Genomic DNA, 27,834 nt, shown 5'->3' with positions numbered 1-27,834 from the left:
GGAAGTCATTTATATCAGCAACAAGTATGAACATGGAAGTAAAAGGCAACGTGAGGGGACGCGTTTAGAAGGGCTGAACAAAAAAAAAAGAAGAAAGATTAACACACAGGAAGTAGGAAGTGTGATCTGCGATATCTCCAGTTTGTTTGTGAGTGTGTGTGTGTTTGAGTGTGTATATCAAATTGTGTGTGTGCGTGTGTGTGTGCGTGTGTGTGTGTGTGTGTGTACGCGCGCTCCAGCGGGGTGTATGTGTGAAATGAAACGCTGACCTGTGTAATGAGCTAAGGACAATGTCTCTCAAACTACCTCGCAACTGGGACTTCAGCACCTTCAAGGCTGAGACAGCTCGCATAGGTAAGCCGTTGGCCGGGCTGCGTTCACTGTCAGCAGTGGGGATGCAGCGCTTTCACACTTCACTTTTTAGGCACTTTACAGTGTGGACGTTTCACTGTTCTTTTTACTCTTCATCATTTTGCCATCAAACCAGAGATGGTAGTAGAGTAGAGTAAAACACATCCACATAACAGAATCAAATTAAAAAATGATGTTTCTTTTTATCTTCAAGAATATCATTTTTTGTTGCATATTAACTCACGGTATATACAGCCTAATTGAAGTACCATCCTAAAATGGGTGTTTTATTATAGAAAAGTAAAATCAGATATTAAGGAGGAACTGAATCTGCATTTTGTTTTATCAGTGTGGGTTTTTGGGCAAGTTGTTGCTTGCCGTGTGGTGATGGTAACCAAATTACCGTATTGCTCCATTTTTCTTTACACAATTCACTGTCATCTAATATTAAACTGAAAAAAAGATCTGCTCTTGATACAGCATCACCATTTATTAAAGAAAGTTTCTCCATTCAATTTCTTATTTCTTATTCTTCCAAAAAATGGTGATGCTGTAGCAAGAGCAGATCTTCCTCTTTCACGTCCAATGTGATATTTTCCAAAGCACCTTCATCGAAGACTTGTTGAATGTTCTTCGTAAAGTTTACTGTCATCTAACGGGAAAAAGATTGTTTATATATTAAAACATAGCTTGACAATTAAAACCGAAAAGCGTAAGCTTTTCTTAAGTCACCTGAAAGTGACATTGCAATATCTTGTTGACCATCTGTGCATGCAGAAATGTGCACTCATGTACCTTAAAGTGATGGTACAGCAGTCTAGACTCACTAATACCGTGCTAACCTCTTGTTTGCATAGGGTGGAATCAATGCACCGACATGCCTTGTTTCCTCTGAGGCTCGGATGGCACAACAGTTGCAACATTCAAATTAAAGTGGTTTGCACACAAACAGTGACTGCAAACAGTGCTGCTGTTGTTCACACCGTGCATCAAGTTTTGGCTCCTGCTCTAATCATTTTCACAATCAGTGGTACTGGTTGTTCAGCACTGTGGAAGGAAGTTGCTGCCTGTAAGCAACATTTAGTTTATCTGCTTCATGTTGACTGAATATCAGATGCTATTATGAGCTTTCTTTAGTATGAAAACAGAACATCCTATAAGTTGGAGAGTCCCCCCTCATGATTCTTTCACCTTGAGATGTTTTGTGGACCATGACTGTGACAGGTTTTACACTCGGGAAACTGGAGTGACGCAGGTTTTCAGCAGGAAACTGATGCAAGAGCTGAGTTTCTGCAGAGCTCTGACTTCGTAGCTGTCTGTATGTAACTCTGCCTACATACAGTATGTGTGTGTGTGTGTGTGTGTAATGCATGTGTGTGCACAGTCATACTGCTTCTGGTCTTTCAGAAGGATTTCAAGGGACAACCACAATTCTGCCAGTGCGCGGGAGTAAATGTTGATTTAAATTAACTTCCAATTTAATTAACTTCCTGATGCAGTACTCATCTGCTGTGTCACGCAGAAAGTTTGACATCAGTTTAAGTATATGCTATGTTTAGAAAATGTTCACAGCTTTAAATTTCCATCGAACAACCCTGTTTAGATTTACCTGGGAGGAACTGAAGCCCCTTGTTGCTCTCGTCTAAGATACCAGACTCCCTTGACAAAAATAGTAATTTTACATCGCAGAACACGGGAGTTGATGGTCTATCGCTGCCTCGACCGGTTAGCTTGTTTGCGTTTTTATGTGTTATTACTTTTGTGTTTTAAAAGGATTAGGAACTAACAAATTAACTAACCAACCAAGGCAGTGGTAGACCATCAACTCCTGTGTTCTGCGAGGTAAAATGTCAGTGAAGTCTGGTGGCTTTGACGAGAGCATAAATAACGGCTTCAGTTCCCTTTTTTTTAGGTGGCTAAAATACATTTAACTGCTATCAGACCTATGTTCCCACAGCCCAATGGTCCCACAGCCCTATGGTCCTAACCTGACTCCGCCAAATGGATTGCTTCGCATTTGCTCGGCATATCCATCTGGGAACTTTCCGTTTGAGAACTTTTGGGAAGGGGCGAAAATACTGGTTAGCTGATTGGATAAACCATCTGTCTATCACCACCTATGTTGGTGATAGACGGGCCAAATCAACCAATCAGATCAACGATATATCAAACTCTTGCCGAAACCAGTCGGGAGAAGAGCAAAAACATTCCTCCGAGAAAAGCCTCCAGTGCCGTTTTTTGCTCTTCTTTCAATGAAGGAATACTTTCTAATTTGGATAAAACTTGCGCGATAGCTACGCTCATTTCATCCGTGGAAGCCGCCATGCTGTTTAGACTGAAGAATCGCTTCTCGTTGCGTCACACCTAAACCCGCCTCAAAACCAACGCTGATTGGTCATTTGGCGAACGGCTCCAAATTTTCTCTGTCTCAAGATGCCAGACTGATCTGTGAGTGGAAAACTGGAGCTCACGAGATCAGGATGGTCTCACGAGGCTACTATGGTCCCACATTTCTAAGAATTTCTTTTTCACTAAAAATTAGGCCCTATGTTCCCACAGCCCTATGTTCCCACATTTCAAAGATTTTTCTTAAAATTAGGCCCTATGTTAGGGTTAGGGTTACATTCCATCTGTAGTCCATTGCTACTGGATAATAGGTTGGGTGTAATTGGCTACCAAATTGGGAGAAAGGGGGATAAAATCTGATACAAATTTATGAAAAAGGAAATGTGGGAACATGAGGCCTAATTTTGGAAATAAATCTTAGAAATGTGGGAACTATGGGAACATAGGGCCTAATTTTGGAAACATTTTTAGAAATGTGGGAACATAGGGCCTAATATTCAATGAAAAAAAAATATTACAAATGTGGGACCATAGGGCTGTAGGAACATAGGGCTGTTGGAACATAGGCACGCTCCTCTGCTTAGCACTGTTCACAGCAGTGCAATGCTTAGCTTCTGTGTCTGCTTGTCCAAACTGGGGTTCCATCTACTCTAGCTAATACACTGACTATGGAGAAGTACCTCATACAACCCCACTTCAATACATCTGAACTGATCTCTTTATCATAAAGGCAGGGAACAGGGGAAAACGGGTAGACAGGTGTGCCTGTGCACCCACTTATACATTTCTCCGTTGAATGTTTAACTATGAAACCTGATGACATGACAATTGTCTTTAGTTGTTGTTCTATATTAAAAAAAGCCTCCACACAGTCAGTGGGAAACTGAATGTAATCTCCCCTGTACCCATCTTGATGTGAACGTCTTGCACTTGAAGTCAATTCCTTTTGATGGCGGAAGCCAGTTTAAAGGAACTGTGTGTTTGTCAGCTATGGGTGTGGTGTGACATCAGCCTCTGTGTGTGGGCTCAGGGTTCCTCAACAGCACTTTAACTTTCCACTAATCGAGGGAGGGTGACGCTTAGATCAAACCTCTAGGTGGAGACCTTCAAAGTGTCGCTGGCCCTCCGGCGATGATGTGGTCGCTTCCTGTTTACCCCGGTGCTGCCCTGCTTCTTCTCTTCTCCTCTATCATCTTGCTTAAGAAGACACGCTGAATTTAAGAACAACTGAGCAAGTGGGCTCAATCTCAATCCAGCTATCTCTGCAGTCCACAGTCCTGCGTGTGGCTCAGACCGTCTCCATAGGACTCTGTCTTCTCTGAGCCACGTAGACCTCTGCCTCTGCCCTTTCATCGCTCCATTAAACCATCACATCATGGCCGCCCACAGTCACACAACTCAAGGGTGACAAGCATCAGTCAAGGGTGACATTCTAAAAAAAAACCTTAAAAGAGGATTTTGGTGTCAGTTTCAGTTCAAGTTAAGTCGGTGACACTTGATTTGAAAGGGTGTGACATTTTGATGACTGGAAATACAGTACCGAGATGGTTTTTCTTTTCGGGTTTGGCTCCTTGCATCCCCGGGGCTGAGTCAGCTGTAAAGCTAACCAAGCTAACTAGCTAACGACAGCTAACTACAGTTAGCGGTTACTCTAGCATCAAGTAAAACAAACTGTAAAACTCATTAAATCATGTCGGTATACTGCATTCACTGTTGTCACACTGGTATTATAACTTTTATGACAACTCCAAATGGTTCCACTTTACTTGAAGCCAAGGAAAAATATTCATGACACAATTGTGATGGTCTCAAGACAGCTAATGTAAAAACAAACCACTTAATAACAGTAATGTGAACACGTAAAGCAAAATAGTTTCTTAAAGTTTGATAATTAAACCTGCCATGACGTATTTATGACTTTTATGTTTATGTTATGTTGTTTAGGTTAATGTCAAGTTGTTATAACAAAGACATTGACAGGTTAATATTACCTTGCTTAATGTCAAGTTGTCATAACACAAACATCTGAAACAATGCTAACTTTGCATTAAAAGTGTCATTATTTACCGAATAACACTTAATGACAACAGTCATAAACATTCATGTTCATTACAGGTGTCATGTCATAGTTATGACGGTGTTATGTCCGTCTTATGCACACTCTTCAAATAAAGTGTTACTGTTAAGTCTATACAGCACTTAATCTCTGATCTTTCTAGCCCAGAGATCTTCAGCAGGGGGTCCGGGACCCCTATGGGGTCCTCAGAGTCAATGCAGGGGGGCCTCCAAATTATTGTTAATTAAAAAAACAAAAACAAAACAAAAGTAAAAGTCTTAACATGAATCCAACATATTAGCAAATATAAATCCCCACCGCTTTCTGGCCTAAAGGCCCTGACACACCAACCCGATGGCCAACCATCAGCAGAAAAGGCAGTCGGACTGATCAGTCGGAAATGACGGAACATCTCTCTAGACCTAGTAAACACAGAGCACGCTGTCGTCAGTCATTGTTTTCATCAGAGAGTGTTGATAGTAGTCAAGAAGGATCGTTGTTGTCATTACTCGCTGAACGGAAGAAAATACGATGGCTAGTAATAAGAAGATACTGCCGTTGTCAGCTCCGGTTTTCTCGCGCACTGATTCGCTAGTCAAGGGCTAGCACTCCACCAATCAGATTGGTCATTAAGTCAAGTCGGCCAAAATGAACGCTGACGGCTCCTCCAACTGACGACGGCAAGGAACACACACACCTATTAACTTGATAATAAAGCCGTAAAGTAGGCTATCTTTCAACTCAGGACAGCACCACTTCTCACAAATACAGATAGGATTGGAGATGAGAAGTTTAACTGACACGTAACCGCGATCAGCTTCGTGGGAAATTAAGAATCAATTCCACCTGACGCTCCACTTAGCACCAACTGCAATGTTTAATTTTAAATGAATGTAGCCTACTGGCAGTCTGGCACACGTGGGTGCTCAGTATTTTCCGTGGGTGCTCACTAAGATAGCCACCCACGGATACAGTTAATCCTAAAGATTCACTGTGCCACATGTATGTTTAACATTAAAACATGATTTATAACATCATGGCAACAATTATTAGGCTATTTGAATAGCTTAGTATTCTATGCAAAATAGGTATTTATAAAGGCCTTAGCCTGCCCTACACGTTATTGTAGGCCCAGTTTAATATGCAACTTCATTTTATACAATATATGTAGTAGGCGGTCCCTGCTTCATCTCTCTTTCAGTTAAGGGGACCTTGGCTTAAGAAACATTTAAGACCCCTGTTCTGGCCTATTGTTTGTTGGCTTGGCTCCTTGAGACCGCTTTGTTATTTATGTAGAACAATCACAGTTGCGTTGGTGCACCTTCCACAGGAAACTGGTCAGCTCAGACCAGCAGTTTCCATTCAGCCTGAAACTGTTTAAGTGGGGAACAAAAATAGGCTACAGTTAGCAGGTCTCTTAAATGTGATAGGCTGATGCATATTGATATCAAAAAGAGGAAGTGCTCTGTTCCAGTTGACTAGAGCTCTGATGTTTTGGTAATGTTTCACAGCTCCGGCTGTGACGTTGGGGATTGTTCTTCATGACACTTTTACCAACAGCTTTCTTGTGGTGTTTGTCAGCACGATCCAGGAGTGTCATACCCGGTGAGGGAGGCCCCGGCACGGGCTCGCCGCGCTCCTCCAGGTCCATGGAGAGGCCGCTGAAGGCCGGCTGGCTCAAGAAACAGCAGAGGTCTTTAGTCAAGAACTGGCAGCAGCGTTACTTTGTGCTGAGAGGAACCACGCTGACCTACTACAAAGATGACAAGGAGAACACTGTCCAGGTGAGACACTGTGAATTTACTTTATTTTAGCCCGGACTAATACTTTTATATTGATTTTGATATAATCCTATGTCTTCTTTTTGTCCTTTTCCTGACATAAAACACAGTTGCACATTATGTCCAAAGCAATTCAAAATGTAATCACCATTAAATGACTATAATAACATTTTCGAATTTGGTGCATGCAATAACTCATATGTGAGGATAAGGACTGTTATGAAAATAACTTCTTTCTCTATTAAATGTTCTACTTCTTTTACATTCAGTGATGTTATTTAAAAAAAGCAAACCAGCATCATTTCACCATTTAGTAATCTAAAGTCAGTACTTTTTTGTATTAAATATGTTGTATTCATAGTTTAATTCATAGGTTAATCAGAAATGTGCCCTTTATCATTTCCAACCAACACCACAAACACTCTAACATGTGTGGCTAACTTTGCACACTTCCTGTAAACAAAACAAATGGTGCTTGAACACTCACAAAAGAAAAGCCATTGGAAGTCTTTTTTGGTACACTTTTACCTAATTTCACTGGTTTACGCTCATTTCTTTAAAATTTAAACAACCATCCAGCCAAGATCCTGCAGTATTGTTATCATGCTGTAGATCTGTCAATGTGGGACACAAAATGTTGATTCTCTCCTTACGTGTTGTGCAAAATGTGGACCAACAAAAGGTGGTGTAGAGACGATTAGACTATTACACTCCCATAGTCTCATTACTAGCTGGAATTTCCAGGGATGGCCACACAAAAACCTTTAACTGCACTATAACCATCTATGCAGAGGAGCGTGGTCACATTTCATATTAATGTGTAAAACATCAAAAACAAAGACACTGAAACGAAGAACTGAATGAAAAATCATAATCATTTCCACTTTTAGCCTTGGTTTTAAAACAAAAATAAAGAGTGGGCCTGTGGGTGAAGAATCTGTAGAGGGAGCGGGCTGCACAGATTGCCTCACCCAGAAAAACAACCATATAGGTCGATTGTGCAAGCAGCTAATAACGACCCGTAATTATGTTTCTTGACCTCTCGAGGCTGTAGTAATTATCGCCAGTACAAATGAGGAAGCGAGGTAACGAAGTATAAGAGCACCAAATTCTGCATAAGTAGGCAGGTTGGCGTGGTGGGTGGGTCGAAGAAACACAAGACTTTCACTCAGGAGACCGGGGTTTGTGCCCGTGTGAAATCATAAGTTAACTGTCACTTTTTAAAATTAATCATCTTTTACGGACCTTAGTCTGTGATGTCATGTTATGTCCTCTTTTTAGTAGTTTTACGTGACTCATTTTAAGCCAATCCCTGATGTTTAACTAACCCTAAGTATGTTTGTTACCAATACTTAAATAGTTCAGTTTCACATTGTTAACTATGTGTTTAGAACTGCGTCATTACATTAAATAGAATGGTCACATGTTTAAAAGGGCCACCGTGTAGCAGTAAATCGAACAATCAATAGTCAATATATGTCTTTTTGAGAGTCATTGCCAATCTACCTATTCTGTCGTTCCACTAATCGACGTTCCAGGTATGAGTCAGGTATGGTCACCGGGGAAATATACTGTACTGTATATGCCGTATAGAACAAGAGTAGTTCCTAATTCAAATGATAATAGATCAGCAGTGAGCATTTTCTTGCATTTTTCAGTGTGTACATCTGCAAAAGCCCTTGTGATACAATGTTAGGACCATAAAAGAAAAGAAACTGTGATACACCTGCAATGGAAATACCTGATTAGGCCTTACCTACATTAACAAGACATACATGTAACCAAAAGTGTGTTGGAAAGGTGCTGACATCAACAAAAGTTCAGGTGTGAGAAAAGAAAGTTGCACACTTGTAGCCACGATGCAAACATAATTTACCAACGTTTCAGTATGTCATGTCCAGTTGCTGGTAAATAGTTAATATTGATGGTAGACTATGGTGCTCTTTGAATGAATTATAAACATGAGTAGAAATATCAGTGGTTGGTTCTTGACATTTTTGGACATGACACTAATGTGCTGTTTTCTTTTTTTTAGTTCAACTTTTTATTTATATTATATTTTTGAACATAAAGAACAGACAAATACAATTGAACAAGAACAAAAAACCCCACCCTCCCCCCACACTCTGCGGTCTCGAGGAAATCGGAATAAACAAACAAGCCAAAAAAAAAAAAAAAAAACAGAAATCACACCTTGCCTAGTCACTCTCCTCTATTTCCTGTAATGCTGAGGTCATTAGGACTGATACTTGTGCTGCTGCGCTTTTCCATAGGTCTATAGTCGGTGATTTGGCTTTGTTAATCCTTGCTGTAGAGAGCTCAAGCATAATTATGTCTAGAAAATACGCCAACCACTGTTGACACAAAGCGAGTGGGGGGGGAGCCAGCGCTGAACTATCATTTTCTTGGTTGCAGTTGAGCCGGCTGGCCAAACTTTCCTCTGTCTCTCAAGCAGGTGTAATTTAGAGTTGTCATTAAGTAACAAAACAATTGGGTCAGTAGGAATTGGACATCCTATCACATCAGATATTATTGATGTTGTTTTGTTCCAGAAATCATGCACCTGTTCACACTTCCAGACAATGTGCAGGAAAGTTCCAGTTTGTTCAGGTTGACAGAACGTGCAATAGGGAGTGGGAATGACTTTAGAGACGTATCTCTTCTGAGGAGTCCAATATGTCCTATGACATATGTTGAAATGGATCTGCTGGTGATTTGGGTTCTTGGAACAAACTGTCTCCCAATTAATTGCGTTCCCCTCAGGGCTCAGTTCTCGCTCCCATTTCCTTGCTATTGGGAGTTCTCCTATGGATGCTTGCATCAGTTTAGCATAGATCTAATGTGCTGTTTTCTGTGTGTGTTTGTGCTCCTGCTTTTTGGTCTCCAGGGAGTCATCCAGCTGCGGTTCAGTAAAGTTAATGAACTCCCTCCAAACCCAGATGATCCTGGGAAGTACCTCTTCGAGATCATACCACGTAAGCATATAATTTACCCCTAAAAGGGAGCAAAACTGACTTTAGCCATTGTAGACAGGTTTTTTTGTGCGTGCAGCAGTAATACATCACATACAGTTCATTAATATTTATTGCCTTGTGTCATATTTGTCTTCTTTATAAGTTACATAATTGTTCTTCCTTGTATGCCAGTCTTTTTTAAATTATTACTATTACCTATGACTATATTCAATCAGGTTACATGTCCCTTTTGGGTATCTGTATGAGTCAGCACTTACCTGCATAGTAGAAAGTCAGAAACTACCACAAACTGATTGAAATCTCAATCTTCTCTGGAAATCTAACATAACTGTCCTACTAAAGGTTTTGTTGTACTAAGAAGCCTTTTTCCAACAATACCCATCCTTTCACAGGTCCAACTGGAGACAGAGAGCGATGTCCCTATGTGTTCTTGGCAAACTCCCAGAGTGACATGGAGGAGTGGGTCCGCACTCTGCGCAGGGTCATTGGAGTACCAACAAGTGGAGGTTCAGTAAAACCTTATATTGTTATGGAAACTGAGGTTATGTATGACTCTACAACTATCTTTTTTTGACAAGACTTTTCTAGAAATGAGACATTTTGGAAAGTAAATTTTCTCACTTTCTTGCCGAGAGTCAGATGAGAAGATTTGTACCAGCTTTCATGTCAGTACATTGACTATGTAGCTGGAGCCAGCTGCAGGTTAGCTTAGCTTAGCATTAAGACTGGAAACGGGGAAACAGCTAGCTTGACTTTGTCAAAACGTAAAACAAATAAAAATCTGCCTCACAGTCTGTCTTCCTCCAAAAAACGACCCCATAGGTCATTTTTACAAGCAGCAATTACGACCCATATTTACCTTTATTGTTAAGCAGCACCCTCTAGTGGTCGTAGTAATTATGACAAGAAAAAATCAGGAAGTCATGTAACGTGGTATTTATACAGAGAACGTCTGGGAAGGGAGATGGATAGGTCAAACAAGCACGCCATTTACACCCAGGAGACCATGTTCATATTCCTTTTTTTTTTTTAAGTGTAAACGCAGAGTTATTTTAACTTTACCTATCAAACAAAACTACATCACATGCATAATTACCTCATGTACCTACGTATGTATGGGAATAGAGTAACGTAACAAATGTAATGATTTTAACCCAAACCACAATCTTGTTCTAAACTTAACTAAGTTGTTTTGAGCTTAAACGTAACCAAACTGTGACACAACGTTAACGACGTGTTTAAAACTGCGACCGTTACGTTTAGGTATGAGGATGGAAACTACCTGTGGGTCGTATTTCTTGCCAGCACTAGGAGCGCTAATTTATTAAATTTAAACACTCGTATGGGTCATATTAGAGGGTAGGAACAAACAACCTATGTGGTCGTATGATTTGGAGGAATTGCACCTCTTAAGCCCGGGAATTACTGGAATTGTTGGGTCTTTGTAAATTATAGAGTGTCGTCTAGACGTACTCTATCTGTAAAGTGTCTTAAGCTAACTCTTGTTATGATTTAATACTATAAATAAAAATGAATTGAATTAACTCAGGATAAAAAGAAGGAAGCCAGTTTTTAAAATTTGTTTTACATACGGAGTAGAAGGATATGACATTTTAATTATAATTAAGTGACCTTTACAGGGGCTGGTAGGGATTTCTTGTAACCTTTGGACAGAGCCAGGCTAGCTGTTGCTACTGTAAGTTAACCAGCTACTGGCTGTAGCTGTAACTCTCAGCAAGAGAAAAAAGCTATTTCTCAAAATGTCAAACTACTACATTAAAGTGAATAAATAAGAATGTCTTCACTCCAACAAATACAATGACAGGGACAATAGTGTTGTTCATTTGAATGAGTAAAATGTTTGCTGATTTTACTGTATGAACATTACTGGTCCAAGATGTCATGTCTTACCTCTGCCTGTCTGCAGTGTTTGGAAAGAGTCTCATGGACACAGTAACATATGAGCAACGGTTCGGGCCTCACATGGTGCCAATCCTGGTGCAGAAGTGTGTGGAGTTCATCAAAGAGCATGGCCTGAATGAGGAGGGCATCTTTCGCCTCCCGGGTCAGGACAATGCTGTCAAACAGTTCAGAGATGCCTTTGATGCAGGAGAGAGACCCTCCTTCCCCAGGTAACATACATATGATTCCCTCTGTATAGACTGGAGCCAAATGAGCCATTACATTTAAAAAAAAAGTCATGATTTCTACCTCAATATTACATTATTACTGATTCTAAAACATTTTGCTCTGATCCCACACAAGTATGTTTCAGTAGTAGTAGTTGTAGTAGTAGTAGTAGTGGTATTGTATGGCAAGTCATTTTAACATTTAATAGACTGGATATTTATTGCAGATATCCGTAATTCTATTCTTCCTTGTTAAAAAGAACATTTCAGATATTCAGAATTGCATTCGTCCTATCCACAATTGTTGTTCAGATATCCACAACATTATTCTTCCTAGGACAAATAAAGTCACTTTTGCCATTCATGTGTATTGGGCTTTCAATTTCAGATATTCACGTCATTCTTCCCATCCAGAATCCACATTCTATATTTCTGCAATAAGATTCTTCTTAGGAAAAACTCCAATTTCAGATATCTACAATCCAATTGTTACCAGTCATCATTTTGATTTCAGCTTTCCAAACTGAAAAACTATTCCAGATATCCATAATGTAATTTTGAATATCTAAAATACATTGTGACTAGTTCAAATGTAATTATGGATATACACAATTTGCATTATGTCTACTAAAAATGCAATTTCACATATCTTCAATTAGAATTATTACTAGATAAAATGCAATTGCACATATCTACAAATTTGTGGATATCTGTTTTTCATTTTGGATATCTAAAATTAAAATTATGACTAGTAACAATTGGGTTGTAGATATCTGGAATCAGAGTTCTTCTTAGTAAGAATAATATTGCAGATATCTAGAATAATGATTCTGGATAGGAAGAATGGCGTTGTGGATATCTGAAATTGAAAGCCCAATAAACATGAATGGAAAAAGTGACGCCATCTGAAATGTTTTTTACTTCGCAATAAATATCCAGTTTAGCTATTAAATGTTAAAACTGACACTTTTTACCCACTTTTTAAGGATTGAAATTTAGTTTTGACTAGTACAGTCAAAGTCGTAGATATCTTGAGTACAATTTCTACTAGTAAGAATGTTATTTTGGATATCTTTAATTACCATTCCGACTTGTGAGAATATCATTTTGACTAGGAGAAATGCTATTATGGATATTTAAAATGCAGTGTGGTTCAATGAAATGTTCAAACGGCTTGCTATAGCTTTGTTTAAAAAGTGAAGAAAAGGTAGCACATCTCAACTTCCCAAGTTAAGGAGGAAAAAATACTCTCATTTCACTAGTTATCCTCACATCACGAACGCTTATGAACGCTTCATAAATTGAATGAACGTTTTCATTAATTGTGATGTGAGCATAATTAAGGGAAATTAGAGTATTGTGTCCTTAACTTGGGAACTTGAGATGTGCTACCTTTTCTTCACTTTTTGAACATATCTGTTGGATTTTGGGTTCAGCACTCCAACAAGAATCTCCATTGTTGAATCTCCAACTGTTTTTACAACTGAGGCTTGCCATATATATTGTGTATGTGGCATAAACTGTGTATGAAACAGGGCTATTCTGGTTATTTTAAATATACAGGAGTATAAAGTGGTTATAAAGTAGCAGGGTCACACATCTCAAAAACACTTAACAGAACCAGCAATGTCCTTGTTAATCATTTTAAGCCCTCTTTAAACTGGGTTGGTAAATGCATGAGCTTAAGAAGGTCACTGCTATATAAGGAGAAAAAAGTCCTCACCTCAATCAATCAGCATCAGCTTTCTTTTTTTCTGAGAAAGCAAGGAGAGATGAGAGCGATGCAGAGCGCCTGATAGATTTCTGTCTGCTCAGAGCTGAAGGCGGTACCACATCCTGTTCTGGCAGACACACAGGAGGAAGCCTGTATTACTCAACATCACAAGCTCTTCTGACAGAGCATTGTTGATTCAAACATCCATTTCATCAAACTTGCTTGTCTGTAATCTAGTGTGAGCACAGTCAAGGAGCAGCCAACAAGGGCTGCTAAAGGATGCTTTCAGGCCAAAGTGAATGTTTTCCCCCTTCAAATTTTTATCTTGGCAGAGTCAAAACAACCAAACTGAATCCAAACCTGCTGCGCCGCCAGCTAAATATACAAAACTAGGTCCAGAGGCCCAAAGTCTCCAAAAACAGCAAAATCCTAGAGGACTTTGTAAAGCCTATGTAAATGTTATTCTTACATTTAGTCACGATGGGAAAAACTCTTTGACTATTTTATTTTTTCCTTTTGTATTTTACAAAAACAAACTAAGATCAGACAGAGCAGCAGTAGTTTGTATCTTAAGGCGCTGACACACCAACCCGATTATCGGCCGTCGGACAGTCTGGCGAGGTCAGTGACTCGAGTCTGTTCGGTGTGTTCTGTGCCGGCGTAACTTTGGAAAAGAAAAGTAAATAGGGGTGTTAGTCTCTACATAGTCTTCCATTGCCAGCTCTATCTCCACAGCGCTGTGGCTTAATCTCTGGGTCCGCCACACATACATTCTAGGATAGGAGAATTGCATTTCTTTAAACCAATCACAATCGTCTTGGGCGGCGTTAAACTCCGGACGCAGCGACGGTGGCTCTGCAACAAAGCCTCAGGAAGGAACTTGTTTTGGCGTAACATTTGCACCCCGCAAAAGAAAAATGCCACATATAATATTAAATGAAGTTAACTATTCACACAATACAGTAACGTGAGCTATTTAAATTAGCTGGATACATGGTTAAACCTCATTGGCTCTTACCAGTGTATTGCCCGGTGTACTTCCTCCACAGCAATCCCACCAATCAGTCCTAAAGGTCCCAGTTAGAGGGTACATGCCGTAAACATATTCTTTGTAAATCTTTACAATCATTCCCCCCAAAGAACCAAGCAGGCCTGCCTTGTTGCACGATCCAAATGTTCTTTAGAACTTGCCTTTTTCAGCGTGTAGCTCGCTAGCTCGAAGTTTGTTGTTGTTTCTCGAAGTGATTGGATTTTGAGAACGGCAACACAGAGAGAGAGAGAGAGCGGAAGTGAAGCAATTACCCTGAAAATGTACTTCCGTTGACCCAGATTAGTCTCTACAGGTCTTAAGCTTGCTATTGTTTGAGTCAACACTTGAAGTCCACATTTAATGAAAAAAAATACACCATGGTAAAACCAAAACAGCAACTTGTGTGTATGCATGTATGTGTAGAATCCAGTAAAAAAACCTAGATATCCTTCTTAAAGAGCATGTAAATAAGCAAACTGTAAGTCTATGATGTAGTGAGCAGGTTGCAAGTTTTTTTCAAATACATGCCAACTCATGTACTGGCAAATTAATACACTAGTCTAGCATTGCATTCTGTGTTCGCGGTCTAACTGTCAGTTGTACTTAGACTGGGTAAACCCAGCCCGGTCTGCCAGTGATTTGATTTCACCCTGCAGCTCAGGCTGGAAACCTGTACGTTTATCTATCCTGCTTCCATTACAAATTTGCAGGGACCAATCACAAACTGGCTTATCCACCTGGCACGCTATTGGCGGGTTTAACACGATGATGATAGAGAAGCGACCAACCAGCTTTTTGTTTACATTCAACAAGCCGGCCACCGAAGCGCAGCAACCCGTTGATGCTGCTGTCGCTGCTACATCACCCTGGTCTGATTGGTTGAAGGACTATCCAATTGTGTACAGATTCATTTGAACTATGCCCGTTGATCACGCCCCTTGTGCAGCAGAAAATACAGAGCAGACTCCCCAGACTAATGTTCAATCTTAAAAGATTGAGCTTGGTCTGGTGATAGCCAGACTGAGTTGTACTGTTAGTGGATGTTCATTGGATGATTTGTCATTGACTGCAGTGACACAGATGTCCACACGGTGGCGTCGCTGCTCAAGCTGTACCTGCGCGAGCTTCCTGAGCCCGTGGTGCCCTGGACTCAGTACCAAGACTTCCTGGACTGCACCAACAACATGCCGGACATCAGCACCACAGAGGTAGGCTTATCTAATAAAAAATTAAAAAAAATGCTAAAATATGTCTGAGTGTCTGCATATATTGTGTATGTGTGTACATGCAGGAGCGCGCCTGTGATATTTTGAGTGTGTGTGTGTGTCCTTTAATCTCTTGCTCATGTTTCCTCTCAGGGTTGGGAAAAGTTGGACAAACAAATCGCCCTTCTCCCCAAAACCAACTACAACCTTCTCAGTTATGTCTGCCGGTGAGTGGAAGCTGGAGCGCAAAGCATCACGTAAAGGGATACCGCGATGCCTTTGTGGTTACAGAGGACACACTGTAATTGGAAAGATCTTGTCTTTCTCATGGTACTCATAATTGAAAATGGTCGATGTTTAATATCTTCACTGACCAAGACACTTCAGATCAGTTTCCATCCCCAACACATGCGGCCCTGGATCTGCAGAATTATTTTTATTTTTTTTTAACTCAGAATGTTAACACATCTCCACCCCAAGCAGAAAAACTGCAACAGAAAGTCTGCTAAATCCTGCAGATTTTCATTCTGGATCATCACCACTGAAAACAACAAAATCTGTTTTTGGGTCTGCTGATCATGTCTCTTTGCTAGGGGTGTTGAAATTAATCATTGCAATCGATGCAATGACAGATACAATAAAAAGGGGAGTTCATATATATCTGACTGCTTGAATTTGTTGATGAAAACCATGTGTAGCAATAAATAATAATATTGAGGAGGTGACGCATCGTATGCATCGGGATATCGAATCGTTGACAGGATAATCGCAATCGAGACCAGTGAAGATTCACACACCTACTCTTTGCTCTGCAGGTTTTTGTTTGAGGTGCAGCTGCACTCCAGTGTGAATAAGATGAATGTGGAGAACTTAGCTACAGTGATGGGGATCAACCTGCTCAAACCTCAGATAGAAGACCCCATCACTGTGATGAAGGGTAAGAACCATGTGTCCTGAAACAACAAGTGTGCACATCTATGTTCAATTATGTGGATGTGTCTGATATTCTGGTCCAAAACAGGCTAATCGTATAATTTATTTGCTGTATTGGCTGTGAAATCTGTATTGCTCAACATCTGGGAAACACCCTGAATCCAAATGATGTGTGACTGCTTATTTTATTAAGCAATCTTATGTGGTAATACTGTGCCATGACATCCTTCTGTTTTTTTGGAAACTATATTTATTGCAATAAAGCAGCCTACAATAATGCCTCAGTACCACTCAGACCTCAAGTAGCAAAAAACATGTGCTACTTCATCAATTCCAAACACTTTACCTACTATCTCCACTGACAAACAGTATGTCTATGCCTACAGTACATATCTGAACCGTACATCATTGCAAAAGAAGAACAAAAAAGCTCAATAAAAAGCTCAAGTGAATTTTCAAAAGAAAGTGAATCAAGAATTTGCACAAGAGCCTAAGGAGAAGACGTTTTGATCATAATCTTTTCACGTTTGTGTTTGTTTTTCTTCGCAGCGACTCCTCAGATCCAGAGGCTGATGACAGTGATGATCAGACAGCATGAGACTCTGTTTCCTCTCTCCAAAGACGTGCTTCCCTCCCCTCCCTCAAACAAGGCTGAAAGCCAGAAGAACACTCCCCGAAGCTTTGTGGGCTGGGAGTCTGCAGAGGTACGAGCATTTGACCACACATTAAGCCTCTGAAATATTGAGAATGTGTTTTAACCTGTTAATTCCCATCGGCCCGCCGGCGGGCCGTTTTTAATATTTATTAATATTTCAACATTAAAAATTATTTCACGAATGTGAGACTTTTGTCAATATGGACATATTACACATCATTAGATCGGTTAGATTCTCAGCTATCCAATTCTGAAGTTAATTTAATGGAAATCATAGCAACAAACATGATTCATTTAGATGTACAGACCTCTTAAACAAAAAAAGAAGGATTAAAAGTGACGACTTCTTACCTTTGAAGCAGTTGTAAAGTCTGAATATGCGCCCATTCCCTAATTGTTTATATTCATTTAGTCCATCAGGGTCCAACAATCAAAAGACCAAAAGGGTTTCTCATAAAAATAATCCAGTAGGTACAAAATGCTGTGTAAAAACAAAACAAAAAGTCCGTAGCTAACTGTTTGCTAACCTCCTTTGTCAACTGCAGTCGGCAAAAATAATATTTTCTCTTCATCCTGCACGGTGTTGTTGGGTATGCTTGTTTTCCTTATCTTGCTGCCTACAATGCGAAAGCATCCCCAACTTTTTCTATTTAGTTTTCACCCCGGGACAGCCCCCGACATACAGCAAGCGCTCCCATTATGGAGCGGTCAATATGCTGCGTCATCTCTCTGAGCAGCCATTTTAGGAAAGCTGTCATTGGCTATCGACACGTCAATCATGGCAGTTGTAGCGAATCACATCTGTCGGTACACGATCCGTTCTGCACATGCGCAAGATAATACTGTTTTACGTATCCATACGACCTGCACGATCTGTTCCACGCTAGCCTATGGCTAGCCTCCACCGGGAAGCTAACGTTAGTTTAGCTAACAGCTAATTCGGCTAACCGCTAGCTGACAGCTAGATTCAGTCTAAAATAACGTTAACTCAAACGTAATGGGAAAAGCAGGCTACAGCTAAATTAAGACTTCACAGTAATAACAATAAAGACAAGTATTGAGTGATTGGATTTTAAATGAGCACAAGTAAAGTAGAACTGACGTAACAGCTGTTATATATGTTAGGTGTTTGTTATATATGTCAACGTTTATTTTCAAGTTTTATTTTGAGGGTCTTTTAAAGTTATTACATGCTGTCTCAGCTAGCAGTTAGCCGAATTAGCTGTTAGCTAAACTAACGTTAGCTTGGCTGTCGACCGGAAGCGTGGAACAGATCGTGCAGTGTCGTAAATTCTCGTACAACCGCGCATGCGCTAACATTTTGCGCATGTGCAGAACGGATCGTGCAGGCAGAACGGATCGTGTACCGACAACATCCCCTTTCCAACGGTATATAGCATGATAGGAATATCCAATGGGAGCCAGTCCAAATGAATGGGTAACATACCTAAGCCCCGCCTCCCAGAGCCAGCACGCACGTACATCTGATTTATGAGAAAAAAATATGTTCAACAGTGTTTGAATGAATTTAAAACGATTTGGTAAGTAATTTTAAGTCTTTAGTATGTTTTGTCTAACAGCATAGAAGTGAGTAAAAACATTTAGCAACATTTGGTCACTTGGAGAAGTTTTGGAGAGGTTTTGGCACACCAGTGACGCATATTATACCAAATACTGAAAACTCCCTAGCTCCCATTAGGTTAGGACTAGAGATCTGAAACTTTATAGAGGTCTTCTTGACAAGGTGTAGAAGGTATGTGTTCTGCATAGTGTGGCACAAAGTATGTTTTAGTTGTTTTTTTTCAAAAATTGCGTTTTTTTAGACGGGACCAAAATAACTATTTTGAACCATGTTTGAACTGCTGTAGTGTATGTTGTGTTTTAATCACATGCTAATCAAGCACATATCCATAAAGTAGAAGAATGTAGGTTTCAAATGAAGCCTCATACATGCATTTTGGCCTTGCAGTTCTTCTGTTATAAGCTTTTCCATTTGGGAACGAGAAATAGACGAAAATCAAGCAAAAGAGGTGGATTTGAACAGGTTAAACACTAGAACATATCCTAAAAAACAGGACAAGGCCATAGCCAACGGGAAAAAGAACACATACCTGAACATCCATAATGATATGTAAAAGTTAGCTATTTGGCTAACAAGGCTAATTCCATCAGATGGGGCAATTTGTTGACAAAATCTATGGATAAAATACCCCCACAGTCAGAAACGATTCTTACATTCGGTGATAAAGTTGCCAAGTTTTCAAAAGCGTCAACAATTGTTAAGTGGCTTGAAGACAGCTGTGGCAAAACTGAAATTAGCTCCTTCACTACCTTGCTTATCGCTACCACTCTCTGTACGGCAAATATGTAGTCTAGCTGGGGCCAACAAACGGTAAGCTTAGCATGAAGAATGGAAATGGGGGAAACAGCTAGCCTGGCTCTAGAGCTCAATCATTAGCACATTATATCTAGTTTGTGCTTTTGACCAAGGTGTAGTCCAGCACAAAAGCTAAGGTGACCAGACGTCCCCGGTTTCCGGGGACAGTCCCCGGTTTCTGGGGACAGTCCCCACTTTAGGTGACCTGTCAGCAGCTTGAGCTGTCCCCGGAAATGTCCCCGGTTTTCACCGTGACTGACACTTCGGTAAAGTTAGAAAGATATTCACAGATTTGAACTTCTGGGATCAATCACTCTAAAGCGAAATGTTATTAAATCACAAACGACGCATCTTTCCTACCGTAGTGAGGTAAACAACGAGCTACAAACTCATTTTCATCTAAACGAGCCGTCCTCCAACCTGGAGAAATAACATTGGTCTCTATGAGCAGCCGCTGGTGAGACGGCAGTAAGACGAGTGCTTAGGGACCGTCTACAAACACCGAAAAGAGATACAACAAACATATTTATTAATTAAATGATTAAGTAATGTAGTGTCTCCAAGCGTACCTCAATTATAACTTGTCTCCTGCTAGTTGTACTACAGCACTTTAAAAAATAAGCATATTCATAATTTTTGGAAATATTTTTTGCCAAAAACATATAATATTTTAATAATTAAATAGAGTTGTGTCTCTAAACTTACCTTACACATAATTAGTGTTCTGCTGGTTGTACTTCATCACTTACTTAGTCTAAAAAAGAAGAGATGTCATGTGATAGGTTATAGCAAAAAATGCTAATTTCCACCTGCAGTCCCTGGACAGGTTGATGTTATACTTACAAAAGTTCATAAAATATATACAGAATATCATCATAAAAACACTCTCCACTTCAGGAATCTATCACTCACTCACTCATAGTTTACATCATTCATATCACAGTCATTCAGTGCGTACAGGTTTGCAGAGCTAGGCTAGCTGTTTCCCCCATTCCCAGTCTCTCTGCTAAGCTAACTATCTGTAAATTAACTCATTAAATTAATGTACAAATATGAAAATGGAATCCTTCTTCTCATCTAACTTTCGGCAATAAAGCAAATAAAGCTTATTTCTCAAAATGTCAAAGTTATCTTTTAATGCTTGAATGATGCCCATTGAAAAAACAGACACATGTTAGCTGACCTTCCAAGATTAAACCACTAGCAGAGGTTTCAAACAGAGAGCCTATTTACAACTCTATATACAGTCAACTGTATACAAGTACCTGCTGGCATTGGTACAAATACTAACAGTGCCAGGGTGACTGTGTGCTACATAAAATGCTAATTTGTGTGAATATGCCAACATTAAATCCTAATGTTTTGGTTCCCACAATTCTCTCACTGATTTATGAATTGATATTTTTTTTCTGAGCACTAGCTCACGAACACTTAAAATGGTTTCAAGTGGATGATGGATGGATAATGGTATTAAAGCTTCATAGGCCTTTTTCACAGCAGCATCGTTTTGACTTGTCATAAAAGCACAAGTGTTACTAGTAATAACACTAACAATGGCTCCCTTCTATTAAAGGGCCCCAGTGAGAGTGACAGTGCACAGTGCCAGGGCCCTGAAATAAAAGCAGATAAATGGAATTCTGCCATCATTAATTTAATATTAATAAGCAAGGTTTCCCCTAGTGCAGAGATCTTCAACAGGAGGTCCGGGGCCCATAGGGGGTCCTCAGAGTCACTGCAGGGGGGCCTCCAAATTATTGTTAATTTTTGAAAGTTTTTTTTCAATAAATTAAAATGTCTTAACATGTATCCAACAAATTATTAGCATATAGCATATAAATACCCACTGATGATAGGTTTACTGGCCTACAGGTAGCCACCAAGGTAGCCATCCACAGATACAGTTAATCCTAAGGATTCAATGTTCCACATTTTATAATTCATCTTTTAATGTTTGACGTATGTAATTAAACATTAGCTTTTAGCACTGACTTAATGTAGCGTAGAGCCCTATGGAATCTGTCAATACCTTTTTAAATTCTCAAATTCGCGATTACGTCCATGACTCTGTTGTCACAAAGAGAATTTGGCTCTACATTAATGCTGCCATTAGTCTGTGACTGGCCCCAGGCGGGCCCTCGTCAAAAAAAAAAAGACACTTGTCAGTGGCCCTAACAACTTTTCTAGGGGAAACCCTGATGAGTCAAAATGTCTTCCAGGAAATTTTTAGTATAATATTTAGTAACATATATTGTATTTAATTTGAACACATTATATTTAACTATCTACAGGAATATATTGGTGGTGCGCTATGAATTTTCAGAGTGCGGTTAGCTGGAATGATGACCTTATACACTTTCTGTGCTATTGATATTTTCCAATCTGCTGTGGTTCAGTTCATGGTTGTTCCTCAACTGAAGTTTATTTCTGCCTCCATTTCTTCCCTCTGATTTAAAATAACAACTGCACATAGTATAGTATTTATATGTAGTATATTTACATCTGTAATTAATCGTCAGTTGTGCGTTTGTCTCAGATGGGTGATGCATCTCTGTCTGAGTCTCCGGAAGAGGAGGAGGACAATGACAGTCCAGGTCCAGGCAGAGGAAACTGCAGCCCCCAAAACCTGCCTCAGGAGCCTCGCTCACCTACCACAGACTGGACAAGCCCCCGCAAACGCACTCAGACCCTGCCCACCTTCAACTGCCCCCTCACCGGGATGGCAGCTAAGGCGGAGGCCCTCAACCGCTGGAGTAACATCCAGGAGAGCATGGAGGAGAAGAGCGGAACACTGTCAGAGGACATTTTTAAGATCCTGGACCTCCGGAGTTCAGGTTCATTGTTCGGGGGGGCTCAGATCAGTAACAAGGAGGGAGAGGATAGGTTAACAGCCCGAAGAGGAAGTGACAACACAAGTCCATCTACCGCTGGCTCCCAAAAACCTGACAGCGACTCCCAGCCTGCTCAGGTGCTGTCTCAGCAGACGAGTGTAGGGAAGCTGGCAGCGAGCGCTTCGGTTCCGCAGGTGGACAGCAGGTCTGAGCCGGAGAAAGACACCCAGCAGCTGGTAGACAGGTGAGTTCAGCTGAGGAGTAGGCCTGTAACAATTATTACATAATTGTATAATTGTCCATATTTTTTTTTTTTTACATAATCGCGGTTTCTTTGTTTAACCGCAATTAATTGCTAACATTGGCTAAGGTCCTAAGGCGTGTGACTGGTAATTGTTGATTATGTTTAGATATGCCAAATTATTTTTATATAAGAGATTATTGTTCGGACTATATTTTTTATTACTATTTCAATTGTTAGTTGTTGGCACTTGACCCTATACATATTCATAGCCACAAAAATGACAAGGGGATATACAGTTAGAAAAACAAGAGGCGTTGTTTACTTCATAGGCTGTTTTATTTGTGTTATTATATTATATGGGTCACATAACAGTATATATATCCAAAAGATGTATCCTGGAAGTCATTCGTAACTTTAATTTGTTTCCAAATTTTTTTTTAAAAACGATTATTTTGCACATCACGTTTTGCAAGTTAACTCTTATTTTGTCTGGTGTTCTGAAAAAAAAAAAATGTTCAAATGGGAAAAGTATTAATTGAAATTTCACAGTTCAAGGTGTTTTCACTGTTGATTTGTTTAACTGTTTCACAGTTTTTTTAGTTCAATAATTGCAACATCTTTCCAAAAGACAATGAGTCATCGTGTTAAATAATTTCAATATTGACCAAAATCATCGCGATAATGATTTTTCCATAATGGAGCAGCCCTACCAGAGGGACCCTCACCGACCATTACATGTGGTATGAAGTTATTTACCACAAAAGTAATGTTTTAACAATATTGTCAGGTGAAAATATGACGTAATCTTTTTAGGAACTATTTTATCTTGCCAACCCTGAGGTATATGGTGTATCTTAAACGTTTTTGAGGGTGTTTTTAATTGCAACCCAAGGAGGAGCATGCAGTCCTTCAACTCAAACACCCAGATTGGAGCGAAACTTAACAAAACAAAAATTATATTCAAGATTCTTTTCCTGAGGGAGTGTAGGGAGAAAACCTTGGATGGTGAGTAAAACTCCCTTTTAGGGAGAAACCTCGGACAGACCCAGGCTCTTGGTAGGCGGTGTCTGACGGTGCCGGTTGGGGGTGTGATGAACAGTGGCGATTATAGTCACAATCGAGATAATGGAACTATGACTAGAAATAGTAGTTCATGGCGTAGGAGGGCACTGCAGGGCGTTACAGGGTGTAGCAGGGCATTACAGGGCATAGCAGGGCGCGGAGCAGGACGTAGCAGGGCAAAATATGTGTTTTGATTAGTTTCATATTTTGTATTTATTTGTATTTATTATAAGGATCCCCATTAGCTGACATTTAGACGACCAGCTAGTCTTCCTGGGGTCCAAAAATGACCAGCCTTTATTTTTATTTTATTTTTTTTATCAAACATTAAACATGATCAATGTTAATGTCAATTCATGTGTGGATTGTAGAGAGTGAATTCTTGTAGTATGTGTATTTCCTTTTCCTAAAAAACTACAAAAAACTTTGTAAAGTGTCTTTGAGGGTTAAAAAAAGCGCTATATAAATAAAATGCATTTTATTATTATTATTATTATTATTAACATGATTGTTCCAAATACAGTATTTCTTGCTTTGGGAATATTGTAGGAATGAGAGTCATATCTTGACAGAATAAAGCAGATCACTAGACCAAAATCCAGATGACACTGACTTTTAGGAAACTCTCAACACAAGTAGATTTACATTGAAAACAGGTGTCGTAATCTTGCTCCACTGGCAGAAAGAAAAGGTAATGTTAGAACTCAATATTACACAGTGACAGACATATTTTCTTTTACTGTATGTCTGAACCCTCCGTGTCTCTCACTGTCTCTTGCAGTCTGCGGCAGGAGAACAAGGAGCTGAAGGCTGCCGTGGCGGAGCTGCAGTCGGCTCTGGAGGCAGATCGCCACCGTGTGGCTGCTCTGGAGATCTGCCTGAGGAATGCAGAGCGCAGCCGCGACGAGGCCCAGAGACGCAACGACCAGCTGCAAAGAGACATTCAGCAGTTCCTCACCAAAAAGCCACACGCTCCCACCTAACAGTCATTCTCAGAATCACTGGTCTATGGATTTATGACTAGCGTTAACCTCAACAGAGCTAATTTCACATGAACTGGTTATGGAAAATACTATTGTCCTCCAGTGGGATGGTTTCCATCTGAGCTCTGTTTGCTTCTCAAGATAAATTATTGGCGCATTTGTTTGTGCCTGTGAGGAAAGTCTGTTAAGTAGAGATCTAAATGGGCTTTAATATTTCTATTTACATTAGAGACTTTACACAACACAAGTTGGTTCCTCCCTACTACAGGAGTCATGTCACTGTATATGAACTGCCTTGATCTGGTGTGTCCAAGGCCGGACAACTTGAGCTTAGATGGAACCCTTTGTTCATCTGGACTGAATTAATGTTAATGGTGGACAGTACAAATACTATTTGTGCCATTTGCAGAGTGAATAGTCCATTATTCCATGTTTCATTTCAGTGGTAAAATAATAAAACAGCACACATGTAAGTGTATTTTGTTGATGCATAACGACAACGCTTGCACCACAAATGTACTATATCAACACATCTGTGTGTCTTTAGTATTTGTACATCAGCCTTTCAGATACAAATGAACTGATTACATATTGAAGCAAAAAGCTGAGATAAACAATAAGCCTAATGGGACCTTATTTCGGGAAAAAAAAAAGATCTGTGGTAGTGAACGGGGAGGGACTAATTCTTTTTGGATTCTTGTTTGAATTAAGCCATGAATTACACATATGATGTTCGTCGGTTCAAAAGAAGAAAGTCTCAGTTTGTCGTAGGTTTGTTGTAGTACCACTTACTTTTGTGTCAAACCGCTCAGTGAACTACACATCTCGTCTCCTACAATTTACGTCACCTTGCTTGTTGCGCGGCTTGCTTGCTAGCTAGCTTAGCTATGATCCACAACACATTTAATGTTATCTTACCTGATGTGTTTTATCCAGCAAAGTTTTATCAGCCGAGAAGAGGAAGAACGAGCAAGATCCGTTAAAAGTGTGAGTAACTTTACATCCCAGTACGAAACCTTCAGACACCATAGAACACATGACCCATGTGACTTTGAGCATTCTACTATAATTACATATTTTCACACTTCATAGTCCTATACTTCAACAGTTTTATGACAAACTGAGACTTTCTTGACTTGCAAAATTATCTTATGAATTGACGCACATTATATGTGTATTTCATGGCTCATTTCAAATAGGATCAAAAAATGATTTGTCATTCCCCATTCACTAGGCTACCATACATATTTTTTAAAGGTCAAATGACATGATGCTCTTTGGATGCTTTTATATAGACCTTAGTGGTTCCCTAATACTGTATCTGAAGTCTCTTTTATATAGACCTTAGTGGTCCTCTAATACTGTATCTGAAGTCTCTTTTATATAGACCTTAGTGGTCCCCTAATACTGTATCTGAAGTCTCTTTTATATAGACCTTAGTGGTCCCCTAATACTGTATCTGAAGTCTCTTTTATATAGACCTTAGTGGTCCTCTAATACTGTATCTGAAGTCTCTTTTATATAGACCTTAGTGGTCCATCTGAGCTTTCATTTTCTCAAAGGCAGAGCAGGATACCCAGGGCTCGGTATACACCTACCGCCATTTCTAGCCACTGGGGAACCATAGGCAGGCTGGGGGTAATGTTAAAAAACCTGATAAAGTGAACATTTCATGCCTTGGAACCTTTAAGAATTAAGGTCTCATGGTGGTCCGTCGGAAGGGGAGGGACTTCGTCTCTCTGAATGAAAAGATACAGGCCTGAAAGCAGTGGACATTGTGTACGATGGTAGCAACTGCTGACAGATTTAAACTCATACATCAGGCCCTTATTAACTAAAATCCACAGCCATGTGGCTCTGTGAGGCTGTGCTTAGGCACAGCAGTGATTTAAGCTAAATGTTAACGTCAGCATGCATACTGACCACAATAACATGCGTATATTTAATAAGTATAATGTTAAGTGTCTTAGTATTGCACTTGCTAAGTAGCACTAAACACAAAGTGCAGCTAATGGCTGATGGAAAACAGCAGTTTTCCGGCATTTGTATTGGACATGGTGAAATTGTCGAAAATGATCATTAATATCAATCTTTCATGGCAATCCATGTGATATTTGTTGATATGTTTCAGTCTGTTCCAACGGGCTGACTGAATAACATTGCCATCCTGAGAGCCATGCTGCTAACCTGGCAAACAATCAGATAGTACTTTGATTTACCTCAGAGAATGCAGTTTGTTTCATTAAAGCTGCACTTATCAATGCAGCAGGCAGCTCTTTTCAGCAAAAAAACTGTACGATACCTACCCAACAAACATCAGACTGATAAAATAAATGTATCCCTCAGGAGTTTGTGACAAAGTCAGAGCTAAACAGAGAGTGAAAATTGGATGTTAATATGTTGGGCAGCCAGAAACACGACTCCAAAGGACCGCTAACATTGCTCTGTGTCAGCAGACACATTCTGGTAATATGTCAGAATTGTACCACTGCAAACACTTAGTACTACTTTAAATATACCCTGTTTTGACTGATCAGTAGTACATTGGTTACCTAAAAACCCTCTTAACCTGAATGGATTTTACATTATATTTTGTGGTCATTTTTCTTCTTCAAAAACATACCATTGTGAGGGAAACACAGCTGAAAATCATAAAATTCATTCCTATTTGATATTACCACAAAATATTGGAAAGTTCAAAGCAACTAGGGTCGATAAATCCACATTTGTTATACCCTTAAGTCCATAATACAGACCATATGGATGGGAATGACTGTGAATGTGTGTGTGTGTGTGTGTGTGTGTGTGTGTGTGTGTGTGTGTGTGTGTGTGTGTGTGTGTGTGTGTGTGTGTGTGTGTGTGTGTGTGTGTGCGTGCAAAAGGCCATTGCCATTATCTAGCCCTCTTACGGCCATCAGGAAGATGTGATAGTCCGTTGCGGCAGCAGTTTAACAGAGTGACAGATAACAGCACGTCTGTCAACTGTCAGCCTTGCAGATGAGTGGCAGAGGCAGGAAAAAGCTCATTCCTTCCCATCACTGAGACGCGCTGCAATCACGAGTGTATCTGCAGGTCACACAAAGAAGCTCAGGAATGAAGGACAGTTGCGTAGTGGGATTGGGGTTCAGGTGAACAGAACAGAATAGTTCTTCAAATCTGTTGAGG

The 27,834-nt window shown here is 40.0% G+C and overlaps 1 protein-coding gene across 1 annotated transcript; it reads left to right on the top strand.

The window, feature by feature from the left end:
- On the top strand, positions 1-25,147 carry arhgap25 (Rho GTPase activating protein 25). Its single transcript, XM_031300601.2, has 11 exons — positions 1-354; positions 6,335-6,537; positions 9,422-9,509; positions 9,902-10,015; positions 11,437-11,641; positions 15,455-15,590; positions 15,741-15,814; positions 16,403-16,524; positions 17,070-17,224; positions 22,086-22,624; positions 24,468-25,147. Exons 1-11 carry the CDS (start codon positions 291-293, stop codon positions 24,667-24,669), a joined length of 1,902 nt encoding a protein of 633 aa, XP_031156461.1. The 5' UTR covers positions 1-290; the 3' UTR covers positions 24,670-25,147.
- The last annotated feature ends 2,687 nt before the right edge of the window (positions 25,148-27,834 follow it).

The sequence above is a fragment of the Sander lucioperca genome, chromosome 2 (assembly GCF_008315115.2).
Source record: "Sander lucioperca isolate FBNREF2018 chromosome 2, SLUC_FBN_1.2, whole genome shotgun sequence".
Lineage (NCBI taxonomy): Eukaryota > Metazoa > Chordata > Actinopteri > Perciformes > Percidae > Sander > Sander lucioperca.
This window is presented reverse-complemented; position numbering and strand designations above follow the sequence as displayed.

Coding starts and splice junctions, on each gene's coding strand:
- arhgap25 (XM_031300601.2), top strand. CDS start 291: ATGTCTCTCAAACTACCTCGCAACTGGGACTTCAGCACCTTCAAGGCT. Junction 15,591..15,740: donor CGGACATCAGCACCACAGAG/GTAGGCTTATCT, acceptor GTTTCCTCTCAG/GGTTGGGAAAAGTTGGACAA. Junction 16,525..17,069: donor CCCCATCACTGTGATGAAGG/GTAAGAACCATG, acceptor TTTTCTTCGCAG/CGACTCCTCAGATCCAGAGG.